Below are 22,380 nucleotides of genomic sequence, written 5' to 3' on the forward strand. Positions count from 1 at the left end.
GCTGAATGAGGGGATTTGTGTGTTTTCAGGGAATGGAGACGAGGAAACGCTCGCCGACTCTCAGCAGTCAGTTTAAGCGCTCACTGGAACTGCTCATGAGGACGCTGAGCGTCTGTCAGCCTTTCTTTGTGCGCTGCATCAAACCCAACGAGCTCAAAAAGCCCATGGTGAGTAAACCAATATTTCTGTGCTTGTTCCAGGAGATGCAGATGTCAAGTTTAAAAGCAGTAAAGTTGTTAAAAAATTTTAAGTCCCAGAGCCAGTCAAACAGCATTTCAGGATAGTTAATAAAGGTGTCTGTCTGTCTGTCTGTCTCTCTATCTATCTGTCTGTCTGTCTGTCTGTCTGTCACAACCCTTCATATGATATGAGGTCTGGAGATTTATGTATTTAATTATTTCTTGCAATCCAGGACAAGCGTTCTATAGAATGAATTATGTATTCGTTTTTTATTTCGGCCATAGATAAAATATGCATTCAGAAGAATTAATGGATGAATGGGTGCATTTGTTTGCTTATTTTATTATATGGGTAGTCAAATTGGATCATTTACACATTTGGTTCAAAGGCATGAATATGGATTGCACAAACAACTATGTGTAATACAATGTATAAATATGATGTAAAACTACAACATACAATTTGCACACAGATCTATCTATCTATCCATCTATCTATCTATCTATCTATCTATCTATCTATCTATCTATCTATCTATCTATCTATCTATCTATCTATCTATCTATCTATCTATCTATCTATCTATCTATCTATCTATCTATCTATCTATCTATCTATCTATCTATCTATCATCTGTCTGTCTGTCTGTCTGTCTGTTCGTTTTTTATCTATCTGTTTTTATCTATGTTTTTCTATCCATCCATCCATCCTATTCTGCGTTCATTCTGATGTTTTCTTGCATTCTCTTGAATCAGTTCGGAGCAGTTCTGAGCTGTTAAAAAAATCCATACTCTTCTTTCACCAGTTCCTCACAAAAATATCAATTAATAATAACTTTAAGTGAATTTAAGTAGTTTAAGTGAATTACAAGAGTGTTCCCTGTGAGCTGTTTACATTGATTTTGTGACATAAAAGCCAACTTACATAATAGAACTGAAATACACAAGCATCCTTCCTAGTGAGCAGCAAAAATGGGTTTTGTCTTGTTTATCATTTAAAGAGCCTTAAACCAAGTTTTATTTAGAAATCAAAGTAAAAATTCATTTCTTAACCATACATTTCATTAAAAACCAACCAACAATACGAGGAAACTAGTAGACATGTTAAGATAAAGATATTGTCTGAAGAGAATGTATAATACTGATTATGCTAATGAGAAGAAAAAACTTTAAAGTCAAACTCTGAATCGGCCCTCATTCTCTTCTCTGCAGATGTTTGATAGAGGACTGTGTGTCAGGCAGTTGCGCTACTCTGGGATGATGGAGACGATCCGCATACGCAGAGCTGGATATCCCATACGCTATACCTTCGCTGAGTTCGTGGACCGCTATCGGGTGCTAATGCCTGGGGTCAAACCAGCCCACAAACAGGCAAGTCCAAAGCTTTACTGTGTTAATGCAGTCAGCAGCCAATGTTTGCTTGACAGCTTTTCTCAAAGCTTATTTCCACGCAGCCGTTTTTAAAATTCCATCTGGTCATGTTATTTGACAAGTGTGAAGTGCATGAAGGGAGCTCAATCTCTGTCTTCTCACAGGAAGATCTGCGAGGGACCTGTCAGCGTATTGTTGTGTCAGTTCTGCTGAGAGACGATGACTGGCAGATCGGAAAGACAAAAATTTTTCTGAAGGTTTTGCTACGAGTCATTGTTTTCTGAAGATTTTGGTGTTCCAGATTTGTAACTAATTGTGTACCCGGTCTGTATTTGGCATAGGATCACCATGACATGCTCCTGGAAATGGAAAGAGATAAAGTGATCACTGACAAGGTCATTCTCATCCAGAAGACTGTGAGAGGAATGAAAGAGAGGTATGAGGAAAAAGAAAGAGTAAAGATGAGGGGACAAAAACAAAAATAAAATCAAAATCTGATGTGTATCTGTCTCTTTTGTTCTCCAGAACTAAATTCCTGAAGGTTAGAAGAGCTGTGATGTTAATCCAGCGCATATGGAGAGGCTACATCACTAGAAAGCACTACGCTGTGGTGAGTTGTGTCGTTTGTGAAACCTGAGCAGGAATAATCTGTTTGGAGGTTTTGTCTGATTGTTATTATGTCTGTTTTTTCCAGATGCGTGTAGGTTTCTTGCGACTTCAGGCCTTGTACAGGTCACGGAAACTGCATCAGGAGTATCAGGCGACCAGGATACGTGTCACATTGCTGCAGGCCTGGTGTCGAGGACTCCTGGTACGGCGTACTTTTTCCAAACGCTTCCATGCGGTTCTGACAATCCAGGCTTATGCTCGAGGAATGATAGCACGGAGACAGTGCAAGAGACTCAGACTGGAGGTAAATCTTATGTCTGTCCATTCAACAATCCTCCATCCATCGTTTATAATATTCATCTGTCCATCTAAGTATCTAAACATCCATCTGTTTATTCATCCATACATTTGTCCATCTGTCTATTAGTCTGTCAAGTCCATTTATTCATCCATCTATCAATTTATTCATTTTATCCATCCATCAATCATCCGTCCACCCACCATCATACATCTATTGATCTATTTATATATTCATCCATCCATCCACCTATCTGTGTATTCCTCTATCCATCTATGTATTGATCTCTCTCCATTTATCCAACTATTCATTCATTTGTTTGTCCATCCATCTTTCAGTCTGCCTATCAATCTAAACGTCTATCCATCATCTGTTTATCTCTCCATCTATTTGTCCTGCCATCAGTCTGATTAGCCATCCATCCAAACATCCATCAATCCATCCATTAATATTTGATCCATATATTTATTCATCTGTTTTCATCTACATATTCATTTATCGATCGTTCTATGCATCCATTCATCTGTCCATTAATTAGTCAACCTTTTTATCCACCTATACATCAATCATCAGACAATCCACCCATTGACCCATCAATCTTTTTTACATCCATCTATTTATTTATCCTTCTATGCATTTGATTATCCATCCATTCATTTGTCAGCCTATCTGTCTATCCATTTATCCATTTAACTACCTATCCATTTATCAATCGTTCTATGCTTTTATTTATCTGTCCATTAACCAATCAACTTTTCTATCAATCAGTACATCAATCTATACTGTAAGTCTATCCATCCATCAGTCCATCCATAGTTTTTTCATCCTTCTGTTTATTTATCTTTCTATGCATTCCTCCATTCACCCTGTTGTAAATCAGTCTATCAATCCATCTATCCATTAATGATTACACTTCATTTAAGTCTCAATTTACAGTATTAATCTTAATAAACTACTAATTAGCTGTTTATTACTAGTTTGTAGGGTAGGTGTTTTAGGTTTTGGGTAGAATTAGGAATGCAGAATAAAATCATACTTTATAACTACTAATGAACAGTTAATATCTCAATGCTAGGCATGTAATAAGCCAGTAGTTAATAGCATGAATTGTGACCTAAACTCAAAGCAGGGTGCGAGTTATACATTATACCGGGGAGGGGTCTCAAGTTTTTCGGCTATGTTTGGTAATATGTTAAAACATTGAGTTGTTCCCAATGATATTTGTGATATTAAGTAAATTTGACAGAAAAAGTGACAGATTTGCTTTCCTGCACCTATTAATGGATAACCATGAAAGACTGCACATATTTTTAATTTTACTGTTTAACTTCCATGTGTGAGCCAGTGTATAATAAAATACAAACTATGCATCTATATTTACAGACACCCACAAACACCTTTTTTAAAGAAACATGTTTTTTAAACCCTTACACTGTCTGTTGATGCTCTAGATTTGTTTCAAACTGATGAATTAATGTTTTTGAGGCAAACATGCATTCACAATGGTATGAACCATTATAGCGGTGTTCAACTGTACATTGAAATTGTCTATTATTTCAATTATTAATATTATTTAAGAAGCAGATCAGAGCAAACTATTTCTTAACTATTAAAGGGCAGACCCCTCATACATCTTGTTTTGATGTCCTTCAGGTTGGGTCAATCGTTAATTAGGGGGGTTGGACCCCCCAAACCCATTACCCATTAATGAGTATATCTATTCATGTGTCTATCCATCCACACATCCATTCATCCATACATCTCTGTGTCCATCCATTGATCTCTCTATCTATCCATCACCTGTCCATCAATCAAACAAGCCACCATTCAAAGTTTGTTATAATAAACCCTTGAATCTGTATATTTATTTGTGCAGAATTAAAGTTTGTTCTCTGTTTAGCGGGATCGTCGGTTAGAAGCGGAGCGGCAGCGTCTGGCTGAAGAGGAGCGTCTGAAAAACCAGATGACGGCGCGCAGGGCTCGGGCTGAGGCAGCCAGGAAGCATCAGGAGCGCCTGGCGCAGCTCGACCGAGAGCAGGAGGAGAGAGAGCTGGCAGAGCGCAACGAGACACGGAGGAAAAAAGAGCTTCTAGAGCAGATGGAGAGAGAAAAAAAGGAGCCAGTAAATGACTCCGACATGGTGGACAAGATGTTCGGATTCCTGGGCAATGCCAATTCCCTTCCCAACCTGGAGGGTGAAGCACCAGAAGGGTTTGAGGTGTGGAGCTTTGTCAATTTCAACCTAAATTGCATTGCTTGGCTTGAATCTTATCTGAGTTTTCTTAATGTTTGGATGTTACAGGATCTAGAGAATGCTCCAAAACAGTTTAAGGAAGTCATTGATGAGCCTCTTCCACTTCCTGACGATGAAGAGGAGGACCTATCGGAGTATAAGTTTGCAAAGTTTGCTGCAACCTACTTCCAGGGAAATGCAACACACATGTATGTACGCCGGCCACTGAAACAGCCTCTTTTGTTTCATGAAGATGAAGGAGATCAGCTAGTAAGCATTTATTTATTTATTAGTCATCTCTATGCTTACCTGCTTACTGTAAAATAGGATTAAAAGCTGCATTGACTGTATCATATGTGTTTTTAGGCTGCTCTGGCTGTGTGGATCACTGTGTTGAGGTTTATGGGAGATCTTCCAGAACCCAAATATCATATCAGTATTAGTGATGGCAGTGAGAAGATACCAGTTATGACTAAAATCTATGAGACGTTGGGAAAGAGAACCTACAAAAGGGAGCTGCAGGCCTTGCAGGTGGATGAGGAGGTGAAAATGAGTCTTAAAATTCACATTGTCTAAATGAATAATTTCTACATGTAATACATTTCAGCAATATAAGGTTCCTGTTTATACTTACAGAAACATGAAGTCCACTCCAAAGACACTTATACTCTATCAGTAAGCACTCTTTCAGAACACCCTCAAAGGCCCCAATGGGCCATATGCACAGCTAGTGTTTTTCAGCCAATGGTGAACTTCCAGGGAAAGCTTTATGTGACTATTTTCAATTTCACAAGGTTTCTTTTTACATCTTCTTGTTTTGTCTGAGATCCATTTTATATTGTATATAAATCAGCAGTGAAAATTACAGATTTTTCAAGAAATCAGATCTTAAACTTGACACTTTTGTATAGACCTTTTTCTTAAAAACGCAAAATTACCCATTATGCTTTGCGTGTATGCGCAAGGAGAATGCGAAGAACTTCCGGTCGGCAGCTGATACATGTAAACAGTCACATTTGGACAGCTTTGAAACGATAGTTTTAATCTATTTTACCTGCTTTTATCCTCTTTGAACTAATACTATTGTCCATCAGCACCATCTCCTTTACTGATCATTTAAAGAAATGTGTTCTAATAGGATGGCAAACAGCTGCTGTGAGACATTTTCCCCTCATTGTCAGACGGCATCTTCTGCAGTGTAGATGAAGCCTTGTCATCACTAAAGTCAACATTTTCTCTTTATTTCAAATATATAACCAGCCCAAACAAATGTAATTCACCAAAAGGTTTGACACACACACGTAGCCTGTACTGTGCCACTGACACACTGATTTAATAACTGTGACAAAGTGAAAATATAGGCTAGCGTCATTACGAAATGACAGAAAAACACAAACCATGGTAAAAATAACACACAAAATAAAACACAAATGGCTCGCGATTAGAATAAACAGCAAATCAGCCAGCAGAGTATCAATAACAGACTTTTATTGCTCATTTTTGTAAATTGCACGACTCTCATACCTGTTAAGTTTCATGCCAGTACTCTGGTTCGCTCTCTCTCTCTCTCTCTCTCTCTCTCTCTCTGTGTCTTTGTGTGTGTGTGTGTGTGTGTGTGTGTGTGTGTGTGTGTGTGTGTGTGTGTGTGTGTGTGTGTGTGTGTGTGTGTGTGTGTGTGTGTGTGTGTGTGTGTGAGTGTGTGTGTGAGTGTGTGTGTGTGTTAAAGAGCCGCTGAGGTAACAGCTGACAGGCCGGGAACGCACACACACACACACACTGACGGCAGACACGTGAACTAGGAGAATGTTTTTCTCATGTTTCTGACGCGCTTGAACCACATGTGACAGATTATAACGGCTTTAACAGACACATTTCTAAGTTGTGTGTCACAAAAACACTCTGTTATCCATTAAAAACGTTATTGAAACCCATTTTCGGAATGCAAATTACCAGTTGTACACGCTGTAAACGGAAGTTTTTAGCATTCTACCGGAAGACGCTGGTCGCTATGGCGCCCTCCATGCAGCAGCCATGAAAAAGGTCTATAGGATGGTAATTCACTGGAAGCCCTGGGGCTGGCTGACTGAAATTAAAAGTCTGTGTGCACATTCCCCATTCCTGATTTCTAGTTTTTCTAAATTTAAATAATTCCTGTCAATAAGGAAACAAGGCCTGTTTGAGTTGTATTAGTGGTGTCTTGTCATTATGTCTAAGAGACACTAATTCACCACTGTAATACACTGATACACATGCAATTTAATTCATTTTTAACTGTTTTCATTCCCAACATTATGTGATACTAATTCCAAAGAGAGTCAGTTAATTATTTTTATTTATTTATTCATTTATTTTTACCTCTTTATGTGGTTGTTTATGTTTGTGTATGTAGCGATGCATTGTAAAGCCAGAGAAAAAAATCCACATTAAAGTAATAAAGTAAATTAAACTATTACAAAGACAGAGCTAATGTATCTGTGTGCTAGGAAAAAAATAGCAGGAGTTTAAACTGGTAATCCGTGTGTTTCGGCTAGAGTTTCAGAGGCACATGCTGTAAAGACTCAACCCTTTTTTAGGAAATAGTTTCCTTGTAAGATCAGGCTGACAGTCTTTATTAATCATAGTTCAACATTTACTAATGCATTGTTAAAATCCTCAAAACAAACACATCGTCAAAACACATTGCTTATCATGAACAAATACTATAATAAATAAATTGTGCATTATTTGTTTATGTTAGTAAATTCATTAACTAACATTAACTAATACAACCTTATTGTAAAGTGTTACAGACTTATAAAATGAACCCTTAAATGAAATTGAAAATTGTTGTAAATAATCACTGATATAAGGTATGAAAGATTTCTTCATTGTTTGCAGAGTTCCACAACTGACATCCAGAAGAGAAACAGTGTTCGTCATAAGCTGGTGTCCCTCACATTAAAGAAGAAATCAAAGCTTACAGAGGAGGTCTGTAACTAGCTATTTATTGTTTTTACCTAGGTTTTAGGCATATTAAAGATTAATGATATATATATATATATATATATATATATATATATATATATATATATATATATATATATATATATATATATATATATATATATATATATATATATATATATATATATATAAAAGTCAAATGAAGATTATTTTGCTCAATAGTTGTTTTGAAGTTCCTTTGACAAGTGTAATATGCACTGTAAAAATGTTATGTCAGTACAAAAAAAAACATCATCCTTATTTCCTTTCGCTTTTTCTTGTTCACTTATCTTTCAAAAACATCTGCACTGACCTAAAACTATTTCAGCAATACAAATAACATTTAGTTGGGTTAACATAAGATTTTTTATCAGTTTTCTGGAGAGCTGAACTACTCTGTAACAAAACTTTTTAAGTTGTTCCAACTGAACTTTTTTGTCTGCAAAACTGGAATGCCTGAAGTTGAGTGAACTTAATCCTTATTTCCTTTAATTTTTTCTCATGTACTCAAGATGTATTTATTTTTCACCTTTAATTGATAGAACAGTGGAGAGTATAGAGAGGAAAGCATGGGTAAAGAAGAGAGGGGAGGGATCTGCATAAGACCTCGAGGCAGGAAACAAACTTAGGTCACCGTGAACACCTGAGTGCCATGTGTCGATGCCTTAACCACTTGTGAAAATATCAGTTGCACTAACCAAAAATGTCTGAAGTTGAGTGAACAAAAAACTCTTGTGGAAATTGGTACTAAAAATAATACATTATCAGAACAAACAAACATAGTTCAATTGAGAAGATAAAAATAAAGCAGAGACAAATGTTAAAAAAAACATTTATTAGACACAGAATTACAAACAGGACAGGAGGTAAAACAACAATAAAGGTAAACAGGACAAGGATCAAAACATGGCAGAACAAACCGGGAAAAATGCTTTGTAAAGCTTCACTTGCGAAGCATGCCTTCCTGTTTTTTTTTTTTCCAATTGAACTATGTTTGTTTGTTCTGAAAATGTAGTATTATGTTTTTTGTTCACTCAACTTCAGACATTCCAGTTCTGCAGACAAAAAAAGTTCAGTTGGCACAACTTAAAAAGTTTTGTTACAGAGTATTTCATCTCTCCAGAAAACTTATAAATAATCTTATGTTAACTCAACTAAATGTTTTTTTGTATTACTGACAAATACTTTTAGGTCAGTGCAGCTGATGTTTTCAAAAGTTGAGTGAACAAGAAAAAGCGAAAGCAAATAGATTATGTTTTTGTTTTTGTTGTACTGACTTAACATTTTTTACAGTGTTTCCTTGCTGAATAAAAGTAAACAATAGAATATTCAGCTATGATTCAATCTTAAACACTCTTCCTGTCTCTGTTAGGTGACTAGAAGGCTGACGGACAGCGATTACAGTCTACAGGGAAATAGCATGCTGGAAGATCGACCCACCTCAAATTTAGAAAAGCTACACTTCATCATTGGCAATGGCATTTTACGTCCAGCTCTCAGGTCATTACATGAAGAAACTTAATTGTTGGAGCTGCTAAATACACACTCTATCTGAATACTTTCACACGTGGGCTTGTTTCCTTCCTCAGAGATGAAATCTACTGTCAGATCTGTAAACAACTGAGCCAGAATGCATCTAAAAGCAGTCATGCCCGTGGCTGGATCTTGCTCTCCCTCTGTGTGGGCTGCTTTGCTCCTTCGGAAAAGTTTGTAAAAGTAAAAAAAACTTATTTTTTGCACTAGTCAGCAGGAAAATATTCTCATACATTGTTAATGATCCTAATGATCCAATCTTGCTCACCTCTTTATATTTCATGCCTATTTATCTTCAGTATCTGCGGACGTTCATTAACAGCGGGCCTCCTGGTTATGCGCCGTATTGTGAAGAGAGACTAAGAAGAACTTTTGCAAATAAAACGAGAACTCAGCCTCCTTCTTGGCTTGAGCTGCAGGTATTTTAAGATTAAATAAAGCCGTTAGAGGTTGAGTTGGGAGAATGTTTCGGAAAGTATGAATCGCTTGGCTGGATCCTTCTATCTTTCTTCCTTTAGGCCACTAAATCTAAGAAACCCATCATGTTGCCGGTGACCTTCATGGACGGCACCACTAAGACCCTGCTGACAGACTCTGCCACAACAGCTGAAGAGCTCTGCAATGCTCTGTCAGATAAAATCGGCCTGAAGGATCGCTTCGGCTTCTCCTTATACATTGCACTTTTTGATAAGGTACGCTCACTGATACTTTGTTTTTACACAAATAAATTATATAAAATTAAAAAAGATTATTTTCACACCTAATTTATGCTACTTATATATAAAAATGGAGTTGCTGCTTTTGACAGGAAGTCTCTAGTACTCATCAGGACTGCATTTGTTTGGTCTAAAATACAGTAAAAACAGAAATGTAGTAAAGTATTATTACATTTTCAGCTAATGGCATTCTTTCTTAAAATGTATTTTTTAATTCACTTGATTCCTATGAGGTGTTTCTTAGTACTGGGTTGCAGCTGGAAGGGCACGGCTGCGTAAAACATATGCCATATAGTTAGTGGTTCGTTCCACTGTGGTCATAAATAAGGGACTAAGCCGTATGAAAATGATGACGATGATTCCTATAATTTAAAGCTGAACTTAAGCAGAAGACATGTACAAAATTGTATTTTTAACAGTTTTAAATTAGAAAATAAACAATTACAGTCTCACAAATTCTTGTTTATTGTAACAGAATACACCGAAATGTACGATTTTTAAGAGCTTAGAGCAGGGGTGCCCAAACTTTTTCTTATGAAGGGCCAAAAACCAAATTTTATTGCGGGTGGTGGGCCGAAAGTAAATATACTAAACTCCATTGCATCACACTTGTCATGGGTAATTTCCTCATTTATTTCATTTTTAAAAAAATAACTAGAAAACATTAATTTGTTGTATGATGAACGTATTACAGTAAAAACAAAAACAATCCTGTTTATAACAGAATGGAGTCACACTATTCAAGCTGCACCAGTTTTTGCCTTGATTTGCTCACCAAAGTCTTCTGCATTGTCCTGTATCCGATGTGTCACTGTTTATATTTTTTAAAAATCTAATTCAGTTGCAACATTTTATTTCAGTTTGCTTTTTTTGTTGCTCAGCAATAGAAAGAAAAACAAAAAAGGGTTGCATTAAATTAGAAATGACGATCTCTGTAAAAGGCCCTAGCCCTGCCAAAGAGCTTAGAATTACCTAGAGGCGACACTCAATAGAAAGTTCCATTGCAACAGCAGCGCCCAGCAACAGCCCTGGATTCCGCCAATTTGGAGTGAAAGCCATTGGCTGTCCATTGGATCTTATTGCTGTCGCGATGGCAAGCAGGTGCTTTACTTTTTATTCATTTATTTAAAAAGCACATTAAAGCTGAGATACAACCTGAAAGACAACAACACAGCACTTACTATGACAGTCAGCACTTTTAGTAGTTTATTTTACAGACTTATATATATAAATATTAGATTAAGTTAAATTAAATAATTATTAAATTATTAAATATTTATTACAAAATAAATATTTATTTTGGAGGGATTTGCTCGTACTTCCTGATTGGTGGAATTTTTCATATTATGGGTAATGTAGTTTTCCTCACAATTTCCACTTTTAAACTTTTTTTTTTTTAAATCAAGTTTTAAAAATATGTGTTTAAATAGAATTTTCAATGAATTTTCACTTCTGGATTCCAAACTGAAAAAACAAATTTCAGGGTTTTTCTCCATCTAATGTAAATATACGAAGCTTAACATAAATGACCATATAACAGTCCAAAATCCATATTTAGGCAGCTAAAAAGTAATCCACATGATCTCAGCTGACAAATATGTGTCATCCCTAACATAACAATCAGCCGTTTTCATAAATGTAATCGTGTTCATGACTTCACACAAAACATATGCACTTTCAGAAAGTCATTCATGATTTTGGAAAAAAAAACACCTCAATAGCTATGTTTCCTTTCAAAGATTAATAAATTTAAATATTATTATATTAAAAATTAAATATGAATTAAATTTATATGCAAAACAGAAATATCACATAAAAGACATGTGAATAAAGTAGCTTTTCCATCTAATGAGAGAACAAAATCATCACTTCCTGATTAACTGGCGGTAAATATGACCAGTAAAAATGTGGTGTCGTTTGAAGGTGTAAGATGCGGAGCACAGACGCTCTTGACAATTCTGTAGAAAATTAATAATATAATAACACTAAGACTGACATGGTTACAGCATTTTAGAATGACCAAAATAACATTTACAATGTTTTACCTGCTGGTTTGTCCATTCACACACATTTCTATCATTACATGATCTCTTATAACAAAATCACATGACTTTTTATAACACTGGAATTTGTTCGGTAAAAGTGTTTCCATCGTAGCTTATGCGCATCTTTTCTTATTGAATAAAAAGTTAATTCTACTCAGTTATGCACATGTTTTTTATGTGCATTTTCAAAACTTTCAGCTACAGCTTTTGGTCAATAGTGTATGTGTCCTTCTTTATATACGTTTATTTGGTCCAATGTGCATCAGGTCTCATCACTGGGCAGTGGGAAGGATCATGTGATGGATGCGGTGTCGCAGTGCGAGCAGTACGCTAAAGAGCAGGGGGCTCAGGAGCGCAACGCCCCCTGGAGGCTGTTCTTCAGGAAGGAGATCTTCACCCCCTGGCACAACCCAGCAGAGGACGGTGTGGCCACCAACCTCATCTACCAGCAGATTGTGCGCGGGGTCAAATTCGGAGAGTATCGTTGTGATCGGGTGAGAGCTGTCATGTGCATGTTTCTTATTTTAAAAATGTAAGTACTTTTTAAACTATGTTGTGTGTTGTCCCAGGAGGAGGATCTGGCTGAGCTGGCCTCTCAGCAGTACTATGTGGATTATGGGCCGGAGATTTTACCAGAACGTCTTCTGAGCCTTATTCAATCCTACATCCCAGATCGAGAAATCACTCCCTCTAAGACAGTGGAGAAATGGGCTCAGATGATAATAGCGATTCACATAAAGGTGCATATGTATACATATATACATCTTTTTTTATTTTATTTTTTCCATTGTAATTGTATTTACTATTTATGGACTTTTTGCATTTCATGGTGTTTTTTTGTAAGCTAAATACTTGCCTAAATAATAAAAAAATACTTAGTTTACAGTTTCAGTTACATCTATGCAATTACTCAGCTTCTGCTGTGACTTGATTTTCAAAATTTTATTTCTGCAAAAATGTACAGAATGAAAGACAAATTGTGCTGTTGTTTTAAAAGTAATTCATTACACTCAGAAAATGACATTTTCTGCTTATTCAAATTACTTATGTAAAATGAGCTGAAACAACACAATTCCTGTTTTTTATTAGGTCCAATCCATGATTTTTTGTAAAAAATGTATAAGTTATCCTAATTCAGTTATGTTGCCCCTACACAAATCGATTCTATAATTAAGCAAAATTTTGATTCATTTCAACACAAGTATATTATAGTATATTACCATACATATTTTCCTTCAGCTTAGTCCCTTTTTTAATTGTTTGTATCAAATGCTAAACTTTGCTGTAAAAAGAATCTACCTACGGTTACTAATAAAGTCAACTCAACTTTATCAGTTATATGTATTATATTATATTATATTATATTATATTATATTATATTACATTACATTACATTACATTACATTACATTACATTATATTATATTATATTATATTATATTACATTACATTACATTGTATTATATTATATTATATTATATTACATAACATTGTATTATGTTATGTTATATTATATTATATTATATTATATTATATTATATTATATTATATTATATTATATTATATTATATTATATTATATTATATTATATTATATTATATTATATTATATTATATTATTCATACATTCATTTATTTTTTGGCTTAGTCTCTTTATTAATCCGGGGTCGCCACATATGTTTTACACAGCGGATGCCCTTTCAGCTGCAACCCATCTCTGGGAAACATCCATACACACTCATTCACTCATTCACACTGCAGACAATTTAGCCCACCCATTTCACTTGTACCACATGTCTTTGGACTGCCCGGATTAATAAAGGGACTAAGCCGAAAAAAAAAATGAATCAATGAATATTTTGATAGTTTAACATTATATTAGCTTATTTATAATTAGGCACTTTATGCTTTTCAATTTTCTATGGCAGAGGTGAAAAATGCTGATTTGTATGTACAGCATGTACAGTATAACCAAACAATTAACATTAGACATCTACCCTAGTGTCTTTATTACTGTGTCTGACTGACCTCCCGATATGTTCTCAAGGACAGCAGTTTCATTATCTTGCAGCAGTACCTGTATCTCAGCTCAGTGCTAATATAATCTCAAGCTATAATTAACTTTATAATCTAAATGTATGCCGTGGGCGACCTTCACACCATTCAGCTCCATACCCTGCTGTCTGCTCTGATACAGTACAATCACAGGACCCTGAGTAATTGAGACAATCCCCACTTAATGGTCACCGTCTTGTTATGGATTTGTAGTTAAAGTCAGCGCTGCCGTCTGAATGCTAGCTCGTAGCAGTTGATGGACTGAGTGGCTTGAGATTTGATTGATGATTCCTGTAGGAAAATGAATCTCATGTACCCGCTCTCGAGGGTGGAGACCGTTTGAATTACCCTTCTACCTTTCATGTGCTAAAGTGATGGGCATGAATGTTTAATAAAGCTGGCGATCAATTTATGGATTGTGTGGGAATGCATGAGCCTGTGAGACATTCTGCTTATAAGCAGGTGACGAGAGCCAGGGTAATTGTCTCTGAGGTAATGGCTGATATTGTGTTGCTCTGAGAGCCAGATATTGACCAGTGCATCTCCACAGGGAATCTACACACAGAAGAGGTTCGACTCGCAAAGAGTGAAGGAGGAGGTGGTGGATTTCGCTCGATTTAAGTGGCCTTTGTTATTTTCACGCTTCTATGAGGCCTTCAAATTCTCAGGTACAAATAATTATTTCAAACAAAATGTAAACGTTCTGAGTTAGTAGGGTGAATCCATCAGTCAGAATCATCTTTAAGAATAGATTCAACTGTTTCAGTGAGAACATCAGGTTTCTTTGTGTATTTTTGTAAATACGAATGTGTGTACTTTTTCTATTTTAATTACCAATGTCCTACAGATTGTTTATAACAGAGATGCCCAAGCTAGTGCCCGAATGACAAACTAAGATAACCTTTGATTTGGCCCTCCATCCCTTCTGAGAGGAGAATGATGGGGAATTTTGAGGGAATGTCTTTAACAGATATTGTCATTTCTAATTTAACTTATCTTTAGTTTTTTAACTGTTGATCTAAAAAAAGCAAACTAAAACTAAATGTTTTAATTGAATGTTGTGAATGAATCAATTTTTTTTTATTGAATCCAGTCACTTGATGAATAGCAGAAGACATCAGCAAGCGAATCAAGGCAAAGTGTATTTTTTTAGTGTTATAAATGAGATTTTTCATATTTTGTATTTAAGATGTTCATTATAAAATGTACAAAAAATGTATAATTATTAATACTATTTTAAATGCAACAAATTATAGTATCAATTAAATTAAACATTAAATTAAATAATGAATAATAATTATGAATTAGGAAATTAAATTGACAACTTTACAGTTTGGTATATTTACCTCCGGCCCACTACCCCCAATCAAGTTTAGTTTTTGGCCCTTCATAAGTTTGGGCACCCCTGGTTTAATGGTCTGATGGGTCTGATGGATGCCGACGCACTGTATCTCAGTAAATTATAAATATTTAAAATAGGCACTATCCTTACAAATAAACTGCATAGTTGCAATCTAAACAACTCTAGTCTCGCCTAAAAAGCCTCAAAAGTACATGATGTTGTCCAACAGCTGCAATATTTGTCAAACTGTAGTGACTTTATTGATCTGCTGTCACTCTATGTGGGCGGAGTAATACAGAAGGATGAGAAGGCTGTGCCAGTTCTGACATTGCAGAACATCGCACGGCTATCAGCCAAGATTCGAGAACCAGACAGAACTATTGTATAAAAACAAAAAACATATTGATGCTGTTAGGTGAAAGCTAAACTGTTCTTTCTGTTCATTCACAGGGCCGAGTCTTCCAAAGAATGATGTTATAGTGGCTGTGAACTGGACGGGAGTCTACTTTGTGGATGAGCAGGAGCAGGTCCTTCTAGACCTTTCTTTCCCAGAGATCACTGCGGTCTCCAGCAGCAGGTGCATTACATTATCCAACCAAACACACTTCATTTGATCTAAGTGCTCACTGTATTATACATTAACTCATTTTCATCCACTTTTAATCAATGTGCTTTCAGAGGTGGAAAACTGCAGGGACAGAGCTTTACCCTGGCCACTATTAAAGGAGATGAGTACACCTTCACATCCAACAACGCTGAAGACATCCGGGATCTGGTTGTGGCTTTTCTAGAGGGCCTGCGTTCCAGGTCAAAGTTTGTGGTGGCAATGATGGACAGCCATTATCCAGGTGAGCTCACAGTTGGGTTTAACTTTAATAACATTGTATTTGATTTGGGCCCCAAAACAATTAGGTTGAGCATAATTAATAAAACATCTAAAAAATGTTTTTGTTTGTTTTTTCAGCTGGGCAAGATGCTTCGTTCCTGAGATTCTCAAAGGGAGATCTGATCTTTCTGGATGAGCACACTGGAGAACAGGTCCTGACTTCAGGCTGGGCTCATGGGGTCAATGACCGAACCAAGAAGAGAGGAGACTTTCCTGCGGACAATGTCTATGTGCTGCCCACCATCACCAGGCCACAGTATGATATTGTGGTGAGTGGGCTTTCATCCAATACATTCCTTGTACATTGTCAGAAAACAAAAAAATGGACTTATGTAGGAATTTTCACTTTTTTAATCACCAATTTGTAAACAGCATGTGGGAAACCAAACCTTTTCCAACTTTTAGACTGTTTTGCAGGGAAAATTAAAAAAGAAAACAATGTTTACATATGTGCAACAGGCTGCATTTGGTTTTGGCTCATGAAATGAATATTTAGCTTCTGTTTGTGTTTCTTGCAGTCATTGATCATCATGTCTCCAGACCAGCGTAAGGACTCTGTAAATTTGTCCCAGCAGAATCTGCTGGACAGTGGGGAGAAAGTCCAGCCGTACACTTTAGAGGAGTTCTCCTACGATCACTTCAGGTGCTATGACCCACTTCGAGACCTTTCAAAGGGCTTTATTGTGTCCTAAATTCTTTTTATTCTAATTATTATATTTTAACATTTAAATATGAATTATGAAATATGATTTATAGTTAAATATGCTATACATACTTAATATTACTATAGTTATATTCTCTTGTTTCAAAAAATTCTAAATTTTCGGCATAAGTTGAAATTTTCCGAATTAAAACAAAAAAAATTACAGCAGAATGCTACACATTTTTGAATAAAGGAATTAGCAAACAATAAAGAACAAGTCAATATTCTACATATTTTTCCCATGCACCTGCAAAAAAATGTTTGTGAGTGTGTGTTCATGCAAAAAGCTATTTCTGTTATACTGTATATTTTACATTATCTTGGTTGCTTTCCATCCTCTAGACCACCTTCCAAGAGCACCCTGAGCCGCGTGATCATCAATAAAGGTAGAGGGAAGGATAAAATCTGGTGCTGCACCAGAGAACCTCTGAAACAGCCTCTGCTGAAAAAAATCCTCAGTCATGAAGAGCTGAGCCAGGACGCCTGCCAGGCCTTCATTGATATCCTCTAGCATTATATGTGTTGTGATAAAAATAGTGACAAACAGTGCCAGTAGCTCAGAGTGCAACCATTTATGTCAAGCACTGCAGGCCTAATATAATGGATCCTCATAATCCAAAATGAATGTCAATTTTTTTTTCTTATTTTTTTTAATAACCTAAATCTTTGATGGGTTTTCTACTTCATGTTTCAGGAACAGACTTCATTTATATTACATCAAGCCATACAATTTTAATAGCACTAGTTCCTTTCAAAAGTGTTCATTTTATGTTCTGAATGAGTTACTGTGGTTGTCTGATTTTGGCCCTTGACTTTGTTGCACCCATTCTGAAGTACATGGGCGATTACCCGTCAAAGAGGAGCCGCTCGGTCAATGAGCTCACTGACCAGATCTTTGAAGGAGCTTTAAAAGCTGAACCTTTAAAAGATGAGATCTACTGTCAGATCATCAAGCAGCTCACTGAGAATCATGTGAAGTAGGTTTTTACACTTTATATTTGTTGGGTTTCATTCACTGAGTTTACTTTTACTGCCTCTGAGAGTTTGGGGAATATTTAGCTTTTTTCTGTGCATAGTTGAGGGATGTCAGAATCATTTTATTGTTATAATTATTGTTAGTAGTAGTAGTAGTAGTTACAACAAAGGGATAATTCATTTAGGACTCAAAAATTACTTGTTTCAAACATGGGGTGCATTTCCCAAACAACGACATAACTCGCGGCTGAACTGTCATAGTACGATGCATTGTTTAGGAAAAGAACGATGTAGTGACGAGTGTTTTCCAATACCGTACTTTCTCTGTCGCAGATCCATCGTTTGAACCACAGTAGTTATAACATAAAATGTCCATAATGATGCTCTAAATGGGGTGGAGTAACAACTTCTTTAGAGAAAAGCCCAATAATATTTTGTGGAAGTTATATTGTTTTACACGCACATGCATATAAAAAAAATCTAATATTAGTTTTGTTAAAAACATGCACGCGTTTCCCATGTTAATTAAAATATATGTAAATGACACATATAGAACCTATGTTTCCTTTACAAATATTATTGAGAATATTCCATATAAAATAACTTAGCCAACATGTATACTAAACTTATATGTAAATCATGTAAATAGATAATAGTTCTAGGCCTAATTTACAGTAGGCTATTTATTAGGAAATGAAGAAAAAAATCCTACTTAAAAAATAATAATAAAGCAAAAAATACACAATGTACTACTTAATAATAACAACAACATTAATAACAATAATAATAATAATAATTTTTATTATTATTAATGTTGTTGTTATTATTAAGTAGTACAATGTGTATTTTTTTTTTTTAAGTCTACTTTTACAAGTTGACACAAGCGAACTACTGCAGAAATGTTCTAACCAACAGGCCCATGTCATATACACCCCCATCCCCCCCCCCCCCCCCCTTCACTTTGCTAACCGGTCACTATCGTTTTCACTTTCGGGTTGAGGGCTCCATAATCGACTTTTGCCTAAAGTGGCAGTTCAGCTTGCTCCGGCCCTGCCTATAGGAGTGATGACTTTAATGCTTTTTTTATAATTTCAAGTTCAAATGTTAGAATGTTCTAAATGTATAGGGCATAGGGGGGATAACTGGGAATAGAACAATTATTACTGGGAATTTTGCTTCTAACTACAGCTCTAGAGGTGTAGTTGTATGCGTACAAGTTTGCGATGAAGTTTGTGAATGTTTGTTTTAACAATGGATTTGGGAAACATCAAATCAACAAACTATGTTTGTAACAACGGAACTTGCGACCTTCGTTGGCTAGTGATGGTTTTCGGAAATGCACCCCTATTTGACTTTCTTCATATAAAAAAAGCTATTTTAAAGAAAGATGAAAACCTGTATCCGATGACTTTCTTAGTATTTGTTTTTCCTACTATGGATGTTAAAAGTTTTCAACATTCTTAAAAGTATCTTCTTTTGTGAAACTCAAAGGTTTATAACCTCGAGAGTGAGTAAATAGTAAGTTTTAGTTTGGGGGTTAAATGTGTCTATAATAAAATATTACGTAATACTCCTTACATCAAAGTATTAAATCTTTTTTATATTTTATTTATCTTTATTATATTCTATTCTTTACAACAAAAAAAAACATTTATGAACATTAAAAATGTCTGATGTGGTTTTTATTGTTTGTTTGGGTTTTTTATGCACATGTGTGGTTTGGCTTTCAATTAGGCTTAAATATCTGTGAAACTTCATCAATAAATCATTAACTTGCATGCAAATGTTTGCTTTAAGCACAGTTATTAAATGAAAGCCATTACTGTAAAAGCAGTTGGTTTGGCTTGTAAATCTGTAACATTCTGTCCTCTAGTGGTCAGCCTGCAAAAAGCCAATGTCTAATGAATGGCCGTTTGAATGGTCTGACCGTGGTGATGTATGTGTGTGTGTGTTTTTGTGTTCAGATACAGTGAGGAGAAGGGCTGGGAGCTGCTCTGGCTCTGCACTGGACTCTTTCCTCCCAGTAACATGTTGCTCCCTCACGTCCAGAAGTTCCTGCAGTCCAAGAAACATCATCCGGTTGCTCCAGACTGCATGCAGAGACTGCAGAAAGCCCTGCGGTAACTACCCCAAACACACTTAAACATCTATCGCTACTGTTACATGCATTCCTTTAAAACATTTTCTCCTGATGGACAGTAATGGGTCCAGAAAGTATCCTCCTCACCTTGTAGAAGTGGAGGCCATTCAGCACAAAACCACCCAGATCTTTCACAAAGTGTACTTTCCTGATGACACTGATGAGGTGAGAGTTTAACTACATTTTGAAGGTGTTATTGTCTTCTCTCTATCTTTTTTTTGTTTTTGCTCTCTGTGTGTATTTCTGCTTGAGGATGCGAAGCAAATGTCCTATTGTGTTTTGACCTCATTTGAATCTGCAATTACAGGGATAGTTCACCTAAAAATTACAATGAAATGTTATCATTTACTCACTATTCAATTGTCACACTCAAAATAAGGTATTTTGAAAAATGTTATAAAATGTAATATATAATAATTGACTTCCGTTGAATTTGTTTTTTTTCTTTTCTCTGGATGTCAATGGTTACTCCGTTTCCAACAATCATTAAAATATCTTATAAAAAGAAACTATGAAGAAACTCATAATGAAATAAAGGTTTGGAACCACATAAGGGTGTGTAAATAATAAGTACAGTTTTACTTTTGGGTCAGCTGTCCCTTTAAGGCAAGATACTGCAGATAAATAGGGTAAAAATACTAGTTATCAGCATTTTTCCAGTTAATTTTCTAAAATTGCAGTAAGTCAGGTCGAATTTATTTATTACATATTAGAATCAAATGACTTACATTTTATGTTTGTGGCTCTGTACACAATATATATCATATGGGCAATATAATATAATATAATATAATATAATATAATATAATATAATATAATATAATATAATGAGGCGACGCAGTGGCGCAGTGGGTAGTGCTGTCGCCTCACAGCAAGAAGGTAGCTGGTTCAAGCCTTGGCTGGGTCAGTTGGCGCTTCTGTGTGGAGTTTGCATGTTCTCCCTGCGTTCGCGTGGGTTTCCTCCGGTTGCTCCGGTTTCCCCCACAGTCCAAAGACATGTGGTACAGGTGAATTGGATAGGCCAAATTTTCCGTAGTGTATGAGTGTGAATGAGTGTGTGTGGATGTTTCCCAGAGATGGGTTGCAGCTGGAAGGGCATCCGCTGAGTTAAATGTGCTGAATAAGTTGGCGGTTCATTTCCCTGTGGCGAACCCGGATTAATAAAGGGACTAAGCCGAAAAGAAAATAAATGAATGAATGAATGAATGAATGAATGAACAATATAATGATTTTACAGGTGGGATCTATTTTTATCACTCCATAATTAATAACCTCAATAACCCAGAAATAAAATAATTTAAAAAAATTTTGTAGACTAAAATGATGTACATAATCTGGCAAATGATGTAAAAACATATATCTCTTTAAAAACTTTTAGAATACAGATATGAGTAAAGTGTGATGTTTGGTGTAAGTACTGCTGAGGTGGAGATTTATAAAATTCCTTTATAAATGTGTTATAATGGAAATATACAGATGCTAATTCATGAAGCGAAACAAAAGCAGCACTTAAAGGGGTATTTCAGATGGTTACTTTCCATTAAACTGAACAAACATTATAAAAATCGGAGGAGCACAAAATCTCAAAACTGACTTGTATGTAAAAATAGTACAGCGTCTCGCACAGAAAACGGCAGAGGGATGAAGTGTGAACAGATGCACGAGTCTAAAAATTCATTTTGTGTTGGGTCTAATTCATACCTTTCAACATTTAGATGTAAAAATACAGGATACCTCAGTCTCGCTTAAATACTGTACAGATCTATTATAAAAACAGTTGATGGTCATGTTTGCTTTTTATTTTGTGTATTTGTCTGTTTAAAAACTGTAATGATCCAGATGCTGAGAGCAGACTTGCGGATCCACATGCAGTTTATGAATTGAGGTCGTACAGGCCAGAGTCATAAACAGAAGCAAAAAAGTACCATAACAGAATAATTGTGGTCAATATACAGGCAAGACGTCAGACTGGGCAGCAATGGGTCAGGACAAGAAACAAGGATCAAAACACAGGAAAACAAACCAGGAGAACCGCTTTGTAAAGTTTGTGATAGAAACAAGACTCTGCAATGTGTGAATGAAAGTGAGGTGAATTTATAGTCTTTGTAATCAGTGTAGATGTGCAGCAGCTGTGTCTATGTGTAAGTGTCCGCATTATTGTCAGCGGTTGCAGGAGTTGATGAGCGCAGGGAGTTCTGGGAGTTGAAGTTTGGTCAGCAGTAATCTCTCATAAAGAAAACCCTGCTGGGAATTGCAACAAACTACAGGAAGTAGATCACCAGCGGGGCTACACCATTGGCAGTCATAACAAAAAC

The 22,380-nt window shown here is 35.9% G+C and overlaps 1 protein-coding gene across 12 annotated transcripts in view; it reads left to right on the forward strand.

Moving 5' to 3' along the window:
* myo7ab (myosin VIIAb) overlaps positions 1-22,380 on the forward strand; it is an 85,265-nt gene that overhangs the window by 55,249 nt on the left and 7,636 nt on the right. For 8 of the 12 annotated variants that reach the window (XM_073935305.1, XM_073935304.1, XM_021474449.3 and 5 more), the window contains 25 exons: positions 30-167; positions 1,392-1,550; positions 1,715-1,807; positions 1,892-1,986; positions 2,076-2,160; positions 2,245-2,463; positions 4,358-4,675; positions 4,760-4,960; positions 5,057-5,233; positions 7,568-7,657; positions 9,045-9,172; positions 9,262-9,388; positions 9,505-9,624; positions 9,724-9,897; positions 12,233-12,460; positions 12,536-12,706; positions 14,570-14,687; positions 15,812-15,938; positions 16,040-16,209; positions 16,326-16,516; positions 16,766-16,890; positions 17,293-17,450; positions 17,774-17,927; positions 19,890-20,045; positions 20,125-20,230. In XM_073935305.1, the coding sequence (XP_073791406.1) occupies positions 30-167; positions 1,392-1,550; positions 1,715-1,807; positions 1,892-1,986; positions 2,076-2,160; positions 2,245-2,463; positions 4,358-4,675; positions 4,760-4,960; positions 5,057-5,233; positions 7,568-7,657; positions 9,045-9,172; positions 9,262-9,388; positions 9,505-9,624; positions 9,724-9,897; positions 12,233-12,460; positions 12,536-12,706; positions 14,570-14,687; positions 15,812-15,938; positions 16,040-16,209; positions 16,326-16,516; positions 16,766-16,890; positions 17,293-17,450; positions 17,774-17,927; positions 19,890-20,045; positions 20,125-20,230 (3,828 nt within the window). Of the gene's footprint in view, positions 1-29; positions 168-1,391; positions 1,551-1,714; positions 1,808-1,891; positions 1,987-2,075; positions 2,161-2,244; positions 2,464-4,357; positions 4,676-4,759; positions 4,961-5,056; positions 5,234-5,326; positions 5,366-7,567; positions 7,658-9,044; positions 9,173-9,261; positions 9,389-9,504; positions 9,625-9,723; positions 9,898-12,232; positions 12,461-12,535; positions 12,707-14,569; positions 14,688-15,811; positions 15,939-16,039; positions 16,210-16,325; positions 16,517-16,765; positions 16,891-17,292; positions 17,451-17,773; positions 17,928-19,889; positions 20,046-20,124; positions 20,231-22,380 lie in introns of all 12 variants that reach the window. The other 4 variants (XM_073935303.1, XM_073935307.1, XM_073935310.1 and 1 more) reach the window with 1 other exon arrangement.

Source organism: Danio rerio, chromosome 21 (assembly GCF_049306965.1).
Source record: "Danio rerio strain Tuebingen ecotype United States chromosome 21, GRCz12tu, whole genome shotgun sequence".
Taxonomy (NCBI): Eukaryota; Metazoa; Chordata; class Actinopteri; order Cypriniformes; family Danionidae; genus Danio; species Danio rerio.